The 12,651-nt window shown below is 32.0% G+C and overlaps 3 protein-coding genes across 4 annotated transcripts; 2 read left to right on the top strand and 1 right to left on the bottom strand.

Annotated features, from left to right (window-relative positions):
* The first annotated feature begins 82 nt into the window (after window positions 1-82).
* LOC111426851 (sorting nexin-29) lies at window positions 83-5,028 on the top strand. Of its 2 annotated transcripts, none has more exons than XM_023061665.2 (8): window positions 83-259; window positions 346-643; window positions 704-949; window positions 1,112-1,234; window positions 1,302-2,060; window positions 2,121-2,293; window positions 2,340-2,467; window positions 4,802-5,028. In XM_023061665.2, the coding sequence occupies exons 1-8, from the start codon at window positions 257-259 to the stop codon at window positions 4,872-4,874; spliced, it is 1,803 nt and encodes a 600-aa protein (XP_022917433.2). In that variant the 5' UTR covers window positions 83-256; the 3' UTR covers window positions 4,875-5,028. The 2 variants fall into 2 exon arrangements, with proteins under 2 accessions (XP_022917433.2, XP_022917434.2); XM_023061666.2 differs by having other exon boundaries at window positions 176-259; window positions 326-643.
* Window positions 4,964-6,237, bottom strand: LOC111426852 (mitochondrial ribosomal protein L16). The gene is made up of 4 exons (XM_023061667.2): window positions 5,968-6,237; window positions 5,841-5,906; window positions 5,433-5,789; window positions 4,964-5,375 (listed from the first exon to the last, which is right to left on the bottom strand). Exons 1-4 carry the CDS (start codon window positions 6,002-6,004, stop codon window positions 5,116-5,118), a joined length of 720 nt encoding a protein of 239 aa, XP_022917435.1. The 5' UTR covers window positions 6,005-6,237; the 3' UTR covers window positions 4,964-5,115.
* Window positions 6,238-6,941: 704 nt separating this feature from the next.
* On the top strand, window positions 6,942-12,257 carry LOC111426849 (structure specific recognition protein). The gene is made up of 3 exons (XM_023061664.2): window positions 6,942-7,083; window positions 7,150-7,730; window positions 10,573-12,257. The coding sequence occupies exons 1-3, from the start codon at window positions 7,033-7,035 to the stop codon at window positions 12,122-12,124; spliced, it is 2,184 nt and encodes a 727-aa protein (XP_022917432.2). The 5' UTR covers window positions 6,942-7,032; the 3' UTR covers window positions 12,125-12,257.
* The last annotated feature ends 394 nt before the right edge of the window (window positions 12,258-12,651 follow it).

The following is a 12,651-nucleotide window of genomic DNA, read 5'->3' as shown; positions in this document are numbered from 1 at the left end:
CACGTGCTACTTAAACTCAAAACCTTCTCAAGGCCTCCGTGAAGGGCACCTATATAATTCTCTTTATTCTTTTCTCATTCGCGATTGCGCATTTTATATCAAATTGTGAAACGAATATCGTTTACAGTATCTAACTAAACTATGTGTAAACTGATCGTTTTGTTCCCGTTTTTTATTAGAAACAAATAACAGTATTAACTCCCAATCGATTTAAAACTGTTTTAAAATGTTCCACACTGTTTATCGTCTGTGAATTATGGTAAGTCTAACCTAAAAACGCTTCAAATCATCTCCGGATTAAAAGAATAAAAACAACTTTCTCTAGCACCTTGTTTTTTGTATTAGTCATTAAAACTGATGTCAACGGTAATTTCGTCTTCAGTGGCTCCTCAAAAAACGGAAGAATCGGGGAAATTGATTCAACAGTTATTAGATTGTGTAAAAAAGTGCCAAACTAGGTACGGTGGTAAAAAAGAATTAGCCACCGAGTACGATAGCTGCGTAGCCGCTTTATGTTTAACATTAGAATCCGTTTTATTACATGGATTAAGAAATAAACCATTAGTTGTTCAACAAATTTCGACGCTAAAACAAGTATCTGATATCGTTAGTAACAGTTTACATTTAAATAATGACAATATATGTAAGTTTAATTTAATTAATTCTCAAGTTTTTTTTTTTAATAATTTTTTAACTTTTATAGCTTTTTGGCCATTTGTTTCAAAACACTTAACTAAACACGAAAACGAACGTTACGCGATTTTAAAACAAATTTGGACCGATACAGGTCGAGGAAAAGCTTGGATTCGATCAGCTTTAAATGAAAAATCTTTGGAACGGTATTTTCAGTCTTTAGTAAACAATAAGGAATTATTAAAAATTTATTATGAGGATTGGGCATTATTATATAATGAAGAACAAAGCAGTTTATTGCCAAATATGGCAGCAGGTAAATAATTAATATACTTACTCCCTTTATTTAAGGATTAATGAAGTGACATTTGAAAATTGACAATTTTGACAACTAGTGTCAAATTTCAGAATGCCAACTTAAAAATTTTTTTATTTTCAATTTGATTATGAAATTAATATATTTTTAATTAATTTTAAGGTTTAGGTTCTATTTTATTTGCTATAAGTATAGATAAATCGGAATTTAATTGTGGTAATGCGATGGAAAAAATGGATAAATTAAAATCGATGGCTGAACCGATTATTGATGCCCCAATTCCAGGTTAATTCCACTCTTAATCATAATTAATTAACTTTAATTGATCAAAATTTGTTTATTTGAAATGTAGAAAACACCCAAAAGAAAAAACGCAAAATACCAAAACAGATAATTTCGTTTGATGATGATGAAACCACTTCTTTATCATTATCTTCAAGCGTTCCTTCCAGTTCCAGTTCTATAACTTCAGATACTTTACCAACGGAAATTGATAAAAAGCCACCAGATAACAACGAAAAACAACAAATTAGGCGTAAATTAAGTATAGAAACGAGTGGGTCGAGAGATAAATTTAGTTTTACTAGTTTAGAAGGACCTTTAACTCCTTTAACACAAGCGAATATTGGTGAATTGACACCGATTTCAAATAAAAACCCTGAATCTCCCGATGATCCAATTGATATAAGTAACGTTTTTACTGAAATTGAAAGAAAAAATTTAGATATAGTTAGGTTAAATGAGAAAATTGGGAATTTAACCATAGAAAATGAAAATTTACGAGAACAATTAAAGAAATACATCAGTGCAGTTCAATTATTGAAACAAGAAAATGCTGTAATTGATGAAAATGTTTCCACACAGAATCTCAACCCAGATTATAGGAAGGAAGCGAAAATTTTTGAAACTAAATTGGTTCAAGTAGCTGAAATGCACGCTGAATTAATCGATTTTAATGTGATTTTACAAAAGAAATTATGCGCTAAAGATAGGATTATCGATAGGTTGAGCGATGAATTGGAAGAAATAAGAGGACCTGTTGGAATTTTGGATGAAGATGATGATTCTAGACGTGTCGTCAATGTTTGGATACCATCAGCGTTTCTAACAGGTTGAAATAGACACTTGAATTAATTGAAAAATTTTAATTTATTCATCAATTATTTTTCAGGTAGTGGTTCAACTTCTCATCATGTTTATCAAATTTTTTTGAGAGCTGGTCGAGATGAATGGAATATTTATAGAAGATATGCTCAATTTTATGCTTTACACACTGATTTAAAAAAATTAGATCCAGCTGTTTCAACGTTTGATTTTCCACCAAAAAAGAGTATAGGCAAAAAGGTACGATATTGATAATAAAGTTTCTTAGTTACAAAGCCACTTTTAGGACGCAAATTTAGTGGAAGGTAGACGCAAACGTCTTCAAAAATATCTAAGAAACATCTTATCGCATTGGCCGGAACTGTCACAGTGTAATTCCAGATTTTTATTAGAACAGCATTTTTCATTTTTTAAGTAAGATAATTTTATTATGTTATACAGTAAACTCCCCGTATCCGCGAGGGTTCAGTTAAATATACCGCGGATGGCGTAGTTAAGGCTTTATGAGATAAGTAGAGATAGAAGAACAAATAGAATATTCTTGATTTTGAGAATTTTCTGAGAACAAGCTTGGAAAATTTAGTTTGACAGCTGTATCATGGTAAGGTTCATATTTATGGGATTAATTACTATGGAGGGCTGATTTATGATGTTTAGAATATATTAGGCGTAAAAAATAATTTCTTAGAAATAAATAACAAAAAAAAAACAACAAAAAACAAATATTATTCTAAGAAAAATTTTAAACAATTATTAGTTAGAATATAATGAATTTTCAGACAACTCTGGCAAAGTTTCCAAATCACTGCATTTAATCACTTCATTGCCTTTATTAACCTCCACATTGGTGGCAGAACTATGACTAGGTGGTATCACATGAATCTAATAATTTTAAATTATGAGCAATAAAATAGATAGGATAGGAAGGATTTTAAAACATACGTTTTTTACAAATAACCCTTTTAGATTGATAAAGGGCCAATTCTACCATTACCTCTGCAGATTCATCTGGGCTTGTCATAGTAGCCATATTGTCCATAAGCTGTTGCTTGTACTTATTCTCTATTAAGATGAACAGAATTCCATTGAAATTTGGATCTAGAATATTTGGAGTAAAATGGATTAGATTTATTCCCATTTGCTTTCTCTTATCTGAACAGTTTTTTACTTACCTTTCCTCTTGGTTAAGCAAAGGGCTTTAGGAACGGCTGTTTCAAAATTACTTTCCAACTGATAAAAGCATTCAGCTACTTGTCTTAACCCAGTGACATGATTATTAACTGGACTGAGCGTTCAGCATAGTTCCCGTGTAAAAGAGTGATGTCAATAGGTTAGGCAACCAACAGTGACCATTGTAGGGATAAGCGACCGGCCACACGGCAAAGTTAATGCTACTGTGGGGATGATAAATGCGCAAATAAGAAAAGTACCCTTCTACTATGCAATTTTCTGACCTGCTGTACGTTTGTCAGTGACAAAATGACAAAGGTATACATATATAGTTCGTTTTTTTCTATAATACTTGTCAATGTAAATTTTTTAGGGTTTCTGTTGGTATTATCTAGGACCTTTATAAAATTTATGTTGTTTTTCTGATTTTTAGTAACATTTTCAGTAACTAAATAATTGAGGTTAAAATACTAATAAATTTTTAGATAAATACGATTTTAACCAAGTACATATTTATTGTAAAAACGTGCTACATAGTAATTAAATAGAACAAAACACCTTTTGTAGGTAAATAAATGCCAAATACACACCCACAACATTTTTTATGCACGTTTTCTTTTTGAATAACGAAAGCTTAAACGTCAGCAGAGTCAAATAAACGTCAGTGTGACATATTTATTTCAAAACATCATATAACAAAACTCCCTGTTAGTTTTGCCAACTTTACAACAATTTGACAGGTATTATAGAAAAAAAATGAACTATAGAATACTTTTCTTTTAAAAGTCAGCATCTGTACCACGTCACGTCACGAGTAGGGCATCTCAGGGGAGTTCACCTTTCATACGTTGAAATCCTTTGTCTGGCCAAACTTGTACAACACGCTTTACGGACCTTGGTCACAACCACAACTTTTTTCTTAGTTGCTAACAACAAAATTAGCTCGTTGCAGAAGCCTCTTGAAGGGAATTTTGGTGGCTAAAAGGGAATTTTCAGTAGACAGAAAAGGAATATTGCTGCTGCAAAGGTGGCAACACTGATCACAACTTTGTTTTTACCCTCCACTATTCCCTCATCTGCCATGCGATACTTCACACAATAATAAATGTACAAACCTAAACGCGTTCATTCACGTCTCTGGGATTCCCGAACCGTCCGAGCTATTCCAGGACCGACAGAGGGAGCCATCATGTAGGATGACAAAATTACCTTGGACAATTTTCTAGCGGAGTTTTTTATCTCTAGGAATAAGTGAGGTTTGGGACCACGCGGTATGTTCATCGATTATTAATAATAATTTGGATGGAAGCGTTATTAATAAAAATGAATAAAGCAGAGTTGTTGTAGATGCTACATTGTTGTATATTTTTATTGAACTAAAAGTAAAACTAGAAAATTCGGGTTTAGCCATCTTAAGATACACAAGGCTAATTAAGTCATCAAGCTGAGCATCTGTTCATAGGATGTAGTAGTCTTTCAAAATTCGCGGTTACTGAAGCCGCTTATTCAGGGGGGTTTACTGTACTATTAAACATAAACCTTGACCTAGTCTATCAAATATTTATTACTTTTTTGTAGGGACCAAGAATGTGATAAAAACATTTTTTCTCCCCGTCGTAGTCCAAACGATACTCATCATGCTGGATTATAATCTGTTTTTTAATTTATATTTAGACAAATTTTATTATGTAGTTATTTTTTTAAACTCAACTCAAAGTTGCTTATGTGTATAATACTGTATATGATAAAAAGAAATATTTATTCTTTTAGATTTTAAGTAATTAAAATGATTCTTATTGTTGATACTCAAATATTTTTCTTGATTACAAAAGATTTATTACAATGTACTTATTATTCAAAAATACATAAATAGAAATATTTTCATTTTTTAATTAATGATACTTTCCAAACCATTTATAATCAACAGGAGATAACCAGTTTCTACAACCACCCATATTATTCTGTATGCAATATTTCATAGTATATGGATTAATATTATTTTCTTCATCAGATATTTCTTTTTCTTTAATTTTATCTAACATTTCTTGAGAAATAGCCATTGCTTTAAATGGTAATTTTGCAGCGATATCGTTTAAGAAGTCTTTAACTTCAAGAAATTCACATTTTCCACCTAATTCGACAATTACACGACCTTAAAGAAAAACGATACAAATTTTATTTTGCAATTCCAACTAAATCAATTTCCCACCTGATTTAACCGGTGTTACATAATGATCAACAGCTCCTTTTCCACCACCCATGCGATGTCCTTGCCCCTTTTTAGTCACCGGCTGCCATGGAGCATCAACTCTCCAAATAGCAAACATTCGACTAGTATCCATTTCCCTACCAATCCTCAAACGCAACATTTCAAAGTGACCCCATCTTAATCGACCACCCCCAGTTGCAATAATCCCATATTGTTTATACAAAAATGTGTTATGTACCAATTCAGGACCTCGCATTAATTTTAATTTCTTCTGCATTTTTGGGGGTTTAATACTTGCTGGATATTGAGGTACTTTATCAAAGAAACGTAATTTCGGTTTTTCCGGGATTACGACATCTAAAATTATGTATTAAAGTAATTTTTTCTTAAATTATAATTTTTTTTTACCATTGTATTGCTTTGGAGGTTTGAAAAATTTCATTCCGCATGTTTGGACTAGATTAACAGCGGGGGCTTAAAAATAAGATTTAAATACAATAAAGTAAATTAATAGAGTGAATTAATAAATAAAAACCTTTAAATATAAATTTCGGTATATTTGAGGTTATCATTTTTTTAGGTTAGGTTGCCAAGGAATGTCATGTCTAATGGGGTCATACACACTTATTAAATTTAGAGAAAATTTTTATGTCAAACGATATATGTAAGTATATGCATGAACACAAAGTAAAAGAAATATTTTGATCAATTTTATATTTTGCGTAATTTGAAGTGAAAAATAGCAAATATTCAAACGAAATAATTTCGCGGCTTTTCTGTGACGTAGGAACCGCACTGCCTAAAACAAGTTAAATTGTCCGTTAGATAGCGCTTGCGGTGTGACAGTGTCAAAATAAAACCATGGATGTAATACAGTGTCTCTATTACATCCATGAACAAAACATAATAAACATAACCTACAAACACTCTATCTCTTTTCAATACAACCTAAATGACGTTCATCTCTTTCTCGCATTTGAGCGGGGAGCAGGGGACGTAAAAGTGAGAATCGTACGTCATCAACGCGGGAATTTTAAAAGCGCAAATGGGTGTATAAATTTTCAATAATTTTTTTAACAATGATTTTGTTCGAAAATATAAAAAAAAAAATAACGGTAACTATATTTTTATATAAACTTTCAGAAATTATAATAAAAAAAAAATCGTGTATGACCCCATTTGGAGTAATGATTCTATTGGATTTAAAAAAATTTAAGAAATGAAATTGTTTTAGATTTTAATTATATGCGTTTATAAATAAAAAAGTATTCACATATTTAATATATATTGCAATAATTAGGAAATTAATTCATTTGGTTTTAGACGTTTAGGGTTCGATTGATTCTTATAATAAAGATTTAAAATGAAAAAAATGTATTGCTTATTTCAAATTTTATCGTATAAGTAACACTGATTAATTAAACTTATCATACAAATCAAATTTGATTTAGAATGAAACATTTATTAATTAAATAATTATTTCTATCCAATGGAAATTCTAGCAAATACATGACATTTTATGTTTATGTCAATAATACATAACCTCATTTATTTTCCGCGTTTTTCGTAAACCGTTATTGCATGAAATAGAGTTTTCAAAATGGATTTCTTAGAGTATTCCGATATACAAGCGGAAATAAAAGGATTAATGGTAAATTTACCTAATTATTTATCAATTCGTAATATTAGTAACCATTTATTTTCCCTCAAAATGTAGACTCCTGGTAAATTAAAAATGACCGATCAAAACATAGTTTTTAAAAACAGTAAAACGGGTAAAGTGGAGCAAATACCCGCTACAGAAATGGATGTTGTGAATTTCCAAAACTTTGTTGGTACATGGGGGTTACGTATATTTTTGAAAAATGGTTCCCTTCATCGTTACGCCGGCTTCAAAGACTCAGAAAAAGAAAAGATTGCGAAATATTTTACGTCAATGTATAAGATTGATATGTTAGAGAAGGAGCTTAGTTTAAAAGGATGGAATTGGGGTATTGCTAAGTTTAATGGCTCCGTACTTGGCTTTGATATCGATGATAAAACAGCTTTTGAAATTCCGTTAAATCACGTTTCGCAATGTATCACTGGAAAGAATGAGATTACGATGGAATTTCATCAAAATGATGACGCTCCTGTTAGTTTAATGGAAATGAGATTTTTTATACCTTCAAATGAATTAGCTGGTGATTTAGATCCTGTTGAAGCGTTCCAAAAACAAGTTATGAACAAAGCTAGTGTTATCAGTGTCTCTGGGGATGCTATAGCTATATTCAGAGAAATTCAATGTCTCACACCACGGTTTGTATTTAATTTTAAAACCTTTTTATGCCTCCATCCACTTCTTCCACACTCCCTCTGGTTCTTGGCTAATCCCTTTATATCTGCTAGAGTCTTCTCTCTCTTCCCAACTTCTGCTATTCTTTCATCCCACTTCTTCCTAGGTCTTCCCCTATTTTTATTATCCTTATTCTTTGCTTCAAATACCTTTTTTACTATTCTTTTATGTTCCATTTTAATTATATGGGTGTACCAGTTTAGTTGCTTTCTCTCTATTTTGCTGATTATCTCACTATTTTCTGTAAAAATTTCATTTCTATTGTTGTGATCTTTCCTTCTTGTTTATCTTGGAGTGTCCATGATTCACTGGGATATGTTAATATTGGAAGTGCCACCATGTTATACACTTACCATTTTATCTTTTTATCTATCTCCTTCTTCCCAAAAATTGTTCTGTTTAGTTTAGAGTATGATATATGTTGTTTGTTTTCCTTATTCTTGCATTTACTTCTAAATCTATCCTTCCATCTTGTGCTATTATACTGCCCAAGTACTGATATGATGATATTTCTTCTATCTTTTGTTCCTTAATAAATATTTCTTTTGTGTTATTTGTTCTTTCATTTTTGTTTATTATCACAATTTTACATTTATTCACGTTATATTCTAGGCCCATCTTTTCAATTTTTTCTGTCCACATTTCAACTAACTTCCTTTCCTTTTTATGGTTATATGATTATCTATTTTTAAACTTTTATAACCTATTACTGTTTGATATTTACTTGTTGTTGTTATTGTGTTTTTTATCACTCTGTCCATTAATATTATAAATAAGAAGGGACTTAGGCTATCCATAATAAGGATACAACAGTTCTTCTTTTAAAATCCTAAATACAGAATAGCATATGTTTAACTCTTGGGTAACAACCAATCTGTGAATTTATGTCAAATGGGTCTAAGTATGATTTTATTTTTTTATGGTCAAACTAACAATTTTAGGAGAAAATATTAAGAGACAAAAAAATTGCAGATTAAATCCCTTTATTTAAATCAACTTTATAAATGAAGAAATGTAAACGCATTAAAAAGTTCTGATGCAATGTAATAACATTTTAGGGTTACAAAAATCGTCAAAAGGTGTCATTTTATTAGCAACAGTTATCTGCCAAATTTCATTCTTCTAAATTCCTCCATAGTGGATTATTAAATAAAAACAATTTTTTCCCCTAACTTTAGAGGGTTGTAACTTGGAGGAGAACGGGTTTTGAACAAAAAGTTATATGAAAGACACCCCTTAATTTTTGCTGAAAAATCACCCCTTGAATTTTTCGCATCAATGAGATATAATAAGATAAAAAAAAATGCGCCCCCCATTCTGAATTCTCGAAAACGGACATCAGATTCGTCATCAGCGACCCCTAAAACCCCTAATGACATGATTTCGCAATAATTCGTAAAATAATTGCACTTATCTCCAAAATCGGAACGAATGATTTCTACCCTTAAAACAGCGATCGGGCAGAAATGACAATATACGTGTCGAATATTTTTCCATACACTACTTGTGTGCCAAATTTCAAGAAACTCGCCGTATGACACTTCCCTAGTGTTACTTGTCAGAAGCCACTCCTTCCCTTTGAATCCTAAATATTTTATCATCTCCAGATCTATCTTGTCTTTGTCGCAAACCTTGTCTGTTTTCATCTTCATCATTACCTCTCCTAATTCTTCCATTGTTATCTCTTCAGTTGCTATGTGTGTAGTGTCTTCCCCCATTGATTGCGTCCGTTTCCCATCCTTGAGCTTTTCTGCATAAAAATCCGCCCATATGTCCAGAATTTCCCTTGTAGTTGTTTTTATATTTGAGGGCGTTTATCTGTTTCCTTTGATCTCTCTGTAGTTTTCTTATTTGTTTCCAGAATTTCCAGCACTTTGTGTCGATTTGTTCCCAACTTTTCTTTTTCGCCTCCCTTACCATATTCTTACATCTCTGTTCGTTCTATAATTTGCTCTATCCTCTTCCAAATTCGTTCTTATGTATTTCTTCCATGCCTCTTTCTTCTTCTTGATTTCGTGTCGGACCTCTTCATTCCACCAGTGTGTTCTCTTTGTCTGATTATTATATTTTCTCATTCCACACACCTCCATAACTTTATTTCACATTATTTCTTTAAAAATTCGCCACCTTTCCTCCAGTGTTAAATTCTCTGTTTGTTCTAGTTTTATAATCGTTGTTTGGTTTTTCTTGGTATTTTAGTCTTTCTTAATCCTGCTTTAGTTTATGGTTGTTTATTTTAATGTAGGTTTTCATTTCTTCAACTAGTCTGTGGTTGGTTCCCATTTTTGCTTCTGCTTCAGTCTTTACCTCAACTCTGTTTTGGAGATTCCGGGTGTATATGATGTAATCAATAACACTCTTAGCCTTTCTTTCTTCCGCCACAAACGTATATTTATCTTGCCTCCTATACTTCTTCATCCTTTACAATTATTTTGTTGTATTATGTAAATGAGCTTTAACTCCTTTCCTCCTGAGTTCTCTTAGTTCAGTCATCAAATCATATCTTTCTCTCTGAATTTTCTTAGAGTAGTCCTCATCTATCTATATGTTCGTTCTTTCCAACTCTTTCGCGTTTTTTAGGATATCCATCCTTCTGCCTTCCTTTGTTAGTTTTTCTAATATCGGGCTATTGTTGTTCTCTGATCCCGATATTCCTCATCAAGTTAATTACCTTATTCTCTCTCTTTTCAAACCTTATTACCACATTTTTACGTCTTACCTCTCTTTCCAGCATATCTATCATTTCACTTTTGTATCCATTATTATGCAACAATAAAGAATTTAATTTTAATTTATTAATTTCAGTGGCCGATACGACATCAAAATTTTCCAAACTTTCTTTCAATTACACGGAAAAACGTTTGACTATAAAATTCCTATGTCAACTGTGTTACGTTTATTCTTATTACCACACAAAGATAGTCGACAAATGTTTTTCGTGATAAGTTTAGATCCTCCAATAAAACAAGGCCAAACTCGTTATCATTTTTTGGTTCTCCTTTTTGGAATGGAGGATGAAACATCCATTGAATTACCTTTTACCGATGAAGAATTAAAAGATAAATATGAGGGTAAATTAGAAAAAGAACTCTCTGGGCCTACATTTGACGTCTTAGGTCGCGTTATGAAAACAATTATTAATCGAAAAATAACCGGAACGGGGGGTTTTATTGGTCACTCAGGAACTCCCGCTGTGGGTTGTTCATTTAAAGCAGCCGCCGGGTATTTATACCCATTAGAAAGGGGTTTCATTTACGTTCATAAACCACCTCTCCACATACGATTCGAAGAAATCGCAACAGTTAACTTTGCGAGAAGTGGTGGATCAACGAGATCGTTCGATTTTGAAATTGAGTTAAAATCTGGCACGAATCACACTTTTAGCAGCATTGAAAAAGAGGAGTACGGAAAATTATTTGATTTCATAACATCAAAAAAACTCCACGTCAAAAATCGTGGTAAAAACGACAAAGCAAATTATAAAGATGATTTCGGCGATTCTGATAATGAAAATGAACCCGACGCTTACTTAGAAAGAGTTAAAGCGGAGGCTCAAGAACGCGATCAAGATGATGATGGTGGAAGTGAAGAAAGTACCGATGAAGATTTCAATCCGAATCAAGAAGAAAGTGATGTTGCTGAAGAATACGATTCTAATCATAGCGGGACAAGTTCTTCCGAAGAAGGCGGATCCGGCGGTGATGATAAAAAGCGCGAAAAGAAACATAAAAAAGAAAAGAAAACGAAGACAATTTCAGAAAAACCAAGAAAGAAACGCGGTAGTAAAAAAGAACGCGATGCTAATAAACCAAAAAGAGCACCATCGGCTTACATGTTATGGTTAAACGAAAACCGCGAAAAAATAAAATCTCAAAATCCTGGAATTTCCGTTATTGAAATTGCGAAAAAAGGTGGTGAAATGTGGAAAGAAATTAAAGATAAAAGCGAGTGGGATAAAAAAGCTTTAAAAGCTAAAGAAGAATATCAAAAGGCGATTAAAGAATATAAAGAATCTGGTGGTGGATCTACTCTTAATAAAGATAGTAATAAAGATAAAGATAAAAAATCTGCACCCAAAAAGAAACCTACATCTACCGTAACAGTTTCGCCACCGAAAAGCGGATTTAAAAGCAAGGAATACATTGAAAGCGATGGAAGTAGTTCGTCTGATGGCGAAAAGAAAAAGTCGAAGGATAAATCAAAAAGGAAAAGTTCTGATAAAGAAAGTAAGGGCGATAGGGACAAGAAAAAAAGTAAATCCAAAAAACAGTCTGATGATGACGATGAAGAAGAAGCTGAAAGTACTCCAGCTTCAAGTGGGGGATCTGGATCTGAAAGTGAAATGGATGTTGATTGAAACAGATCGATTGAACATTTACTTTTGTAATTTGATTAATGGTTACTTACATTATTTTTTTAGCATAATAGTTATTTACATTGTTTTAAAATAAGTATTTTCTTGTCAAATATATGTTAATTTTTAGTAATAACATCTTGAATCATTTTTAATTGGGATTTTAGGATTATCTGAAGTCTATATTTAACCTATATACATATACAGTGAATTTCACTTAAGATGCAATATACTAAAATATATTTTCATAGAAACCAGGGCGTATCTATTTACTTTGTCCCACATAAAATGCAATATAATTTGACATTACAATAAAACCTCGATATAACAGATTAATACGAAGGAGGCAGCGTCTGTTACAGCTCAATAAAAATATACAATAACCTAATGCAAAATAACGACCGAAAACTCAGGGTTGTCACAAGGACGTCATCTTTTTCCTTTGCAAAACTACCTAATGCCTGTACTATTAAGCTATGTTGCATTTTATGTGGGATAGTGCAAGTACACAGTAGTTTCGTAACTATGAT

The sequence above is a fragment of the Onthophagus taurus genome, chromosome 2 (assembly GCF_036711975.1).
Source record: "Onthophagus taurus isolate NC chromosome 2, IU_Otau_3.0, whole genome shotgun sequence".
Classification (NCBI taxonomy): domain Eukaryota; kingdom Metazoa; phylum Arthropoda; class Insecta; order Coleoptera; family Scarabaeidae; genus Onthophagus; species Onthophagus taurus.
This window is presented reverse-complemented; position numbering and strand designations above follow the sequence as displayed.

Excerpts from the sequence above, each read along its gene's own strand:
- LOC111426851 (XM_023061665.2), top strand. Across the intron at positions 950-1,111 it reads ATTGCCAAATATGGCAGCAG|GTTTAGGTTCTATTTTATTT; the intron begins GTAAATAATTAA and ends ATTAATTTTAAG. Across the intron at positions 2,294-2,339 it reads AAAAGAGTATAGGCAAAAAG|GACGCAAATTTAGTGGAAGG; the intron begins GTACGATATTGA and ends AGCCACTTTTAG.
- LOC111426849 (XM_023061664.2), top strand. The coding sequence starts at position 7,033 with ATGGATTTCTTAGAGTATTCCGATATACAAGCGGAAATAAAAGGATTA. Across the intron at positions 7,084-7,149 it reads CGGAAATAAAAGGATTAATG|ACTCCTGGTAAATTAAAAAT; the intron begins GTAAATTTACCT and ends CTCAAAATGTAG. Across the intron at positions 7,731-10,572 it reads ATTCAATGTCTCACACCACG|TGGCCGATACGACATCAAAA; the intron begins GTTTGTATTTAA and ends TATTAATTTCAG.
- LOC111426852 (XM_023061667.2), bottom strand. The coding sequence starts at position 6,004 with ATGATAACCTCAAATATACCGAAATTTATATTTAAAG. Across the intron at positions 5,790-5,840 it reads ACCTCCAAAGCAATACAATG|ATGTCGTAATCCCGGAAAAA; the intron begins GTAAAAAAAAAT and ends ACATAATTTTAG. Across the intron at positions 5,376-5,432 it reads TGTAACACCGGTTAAATCAG|GTCGTGTAATTGTCGAATTA; the intron begins GTGGGAAATTGA and ends TTTTTCTTTAAG.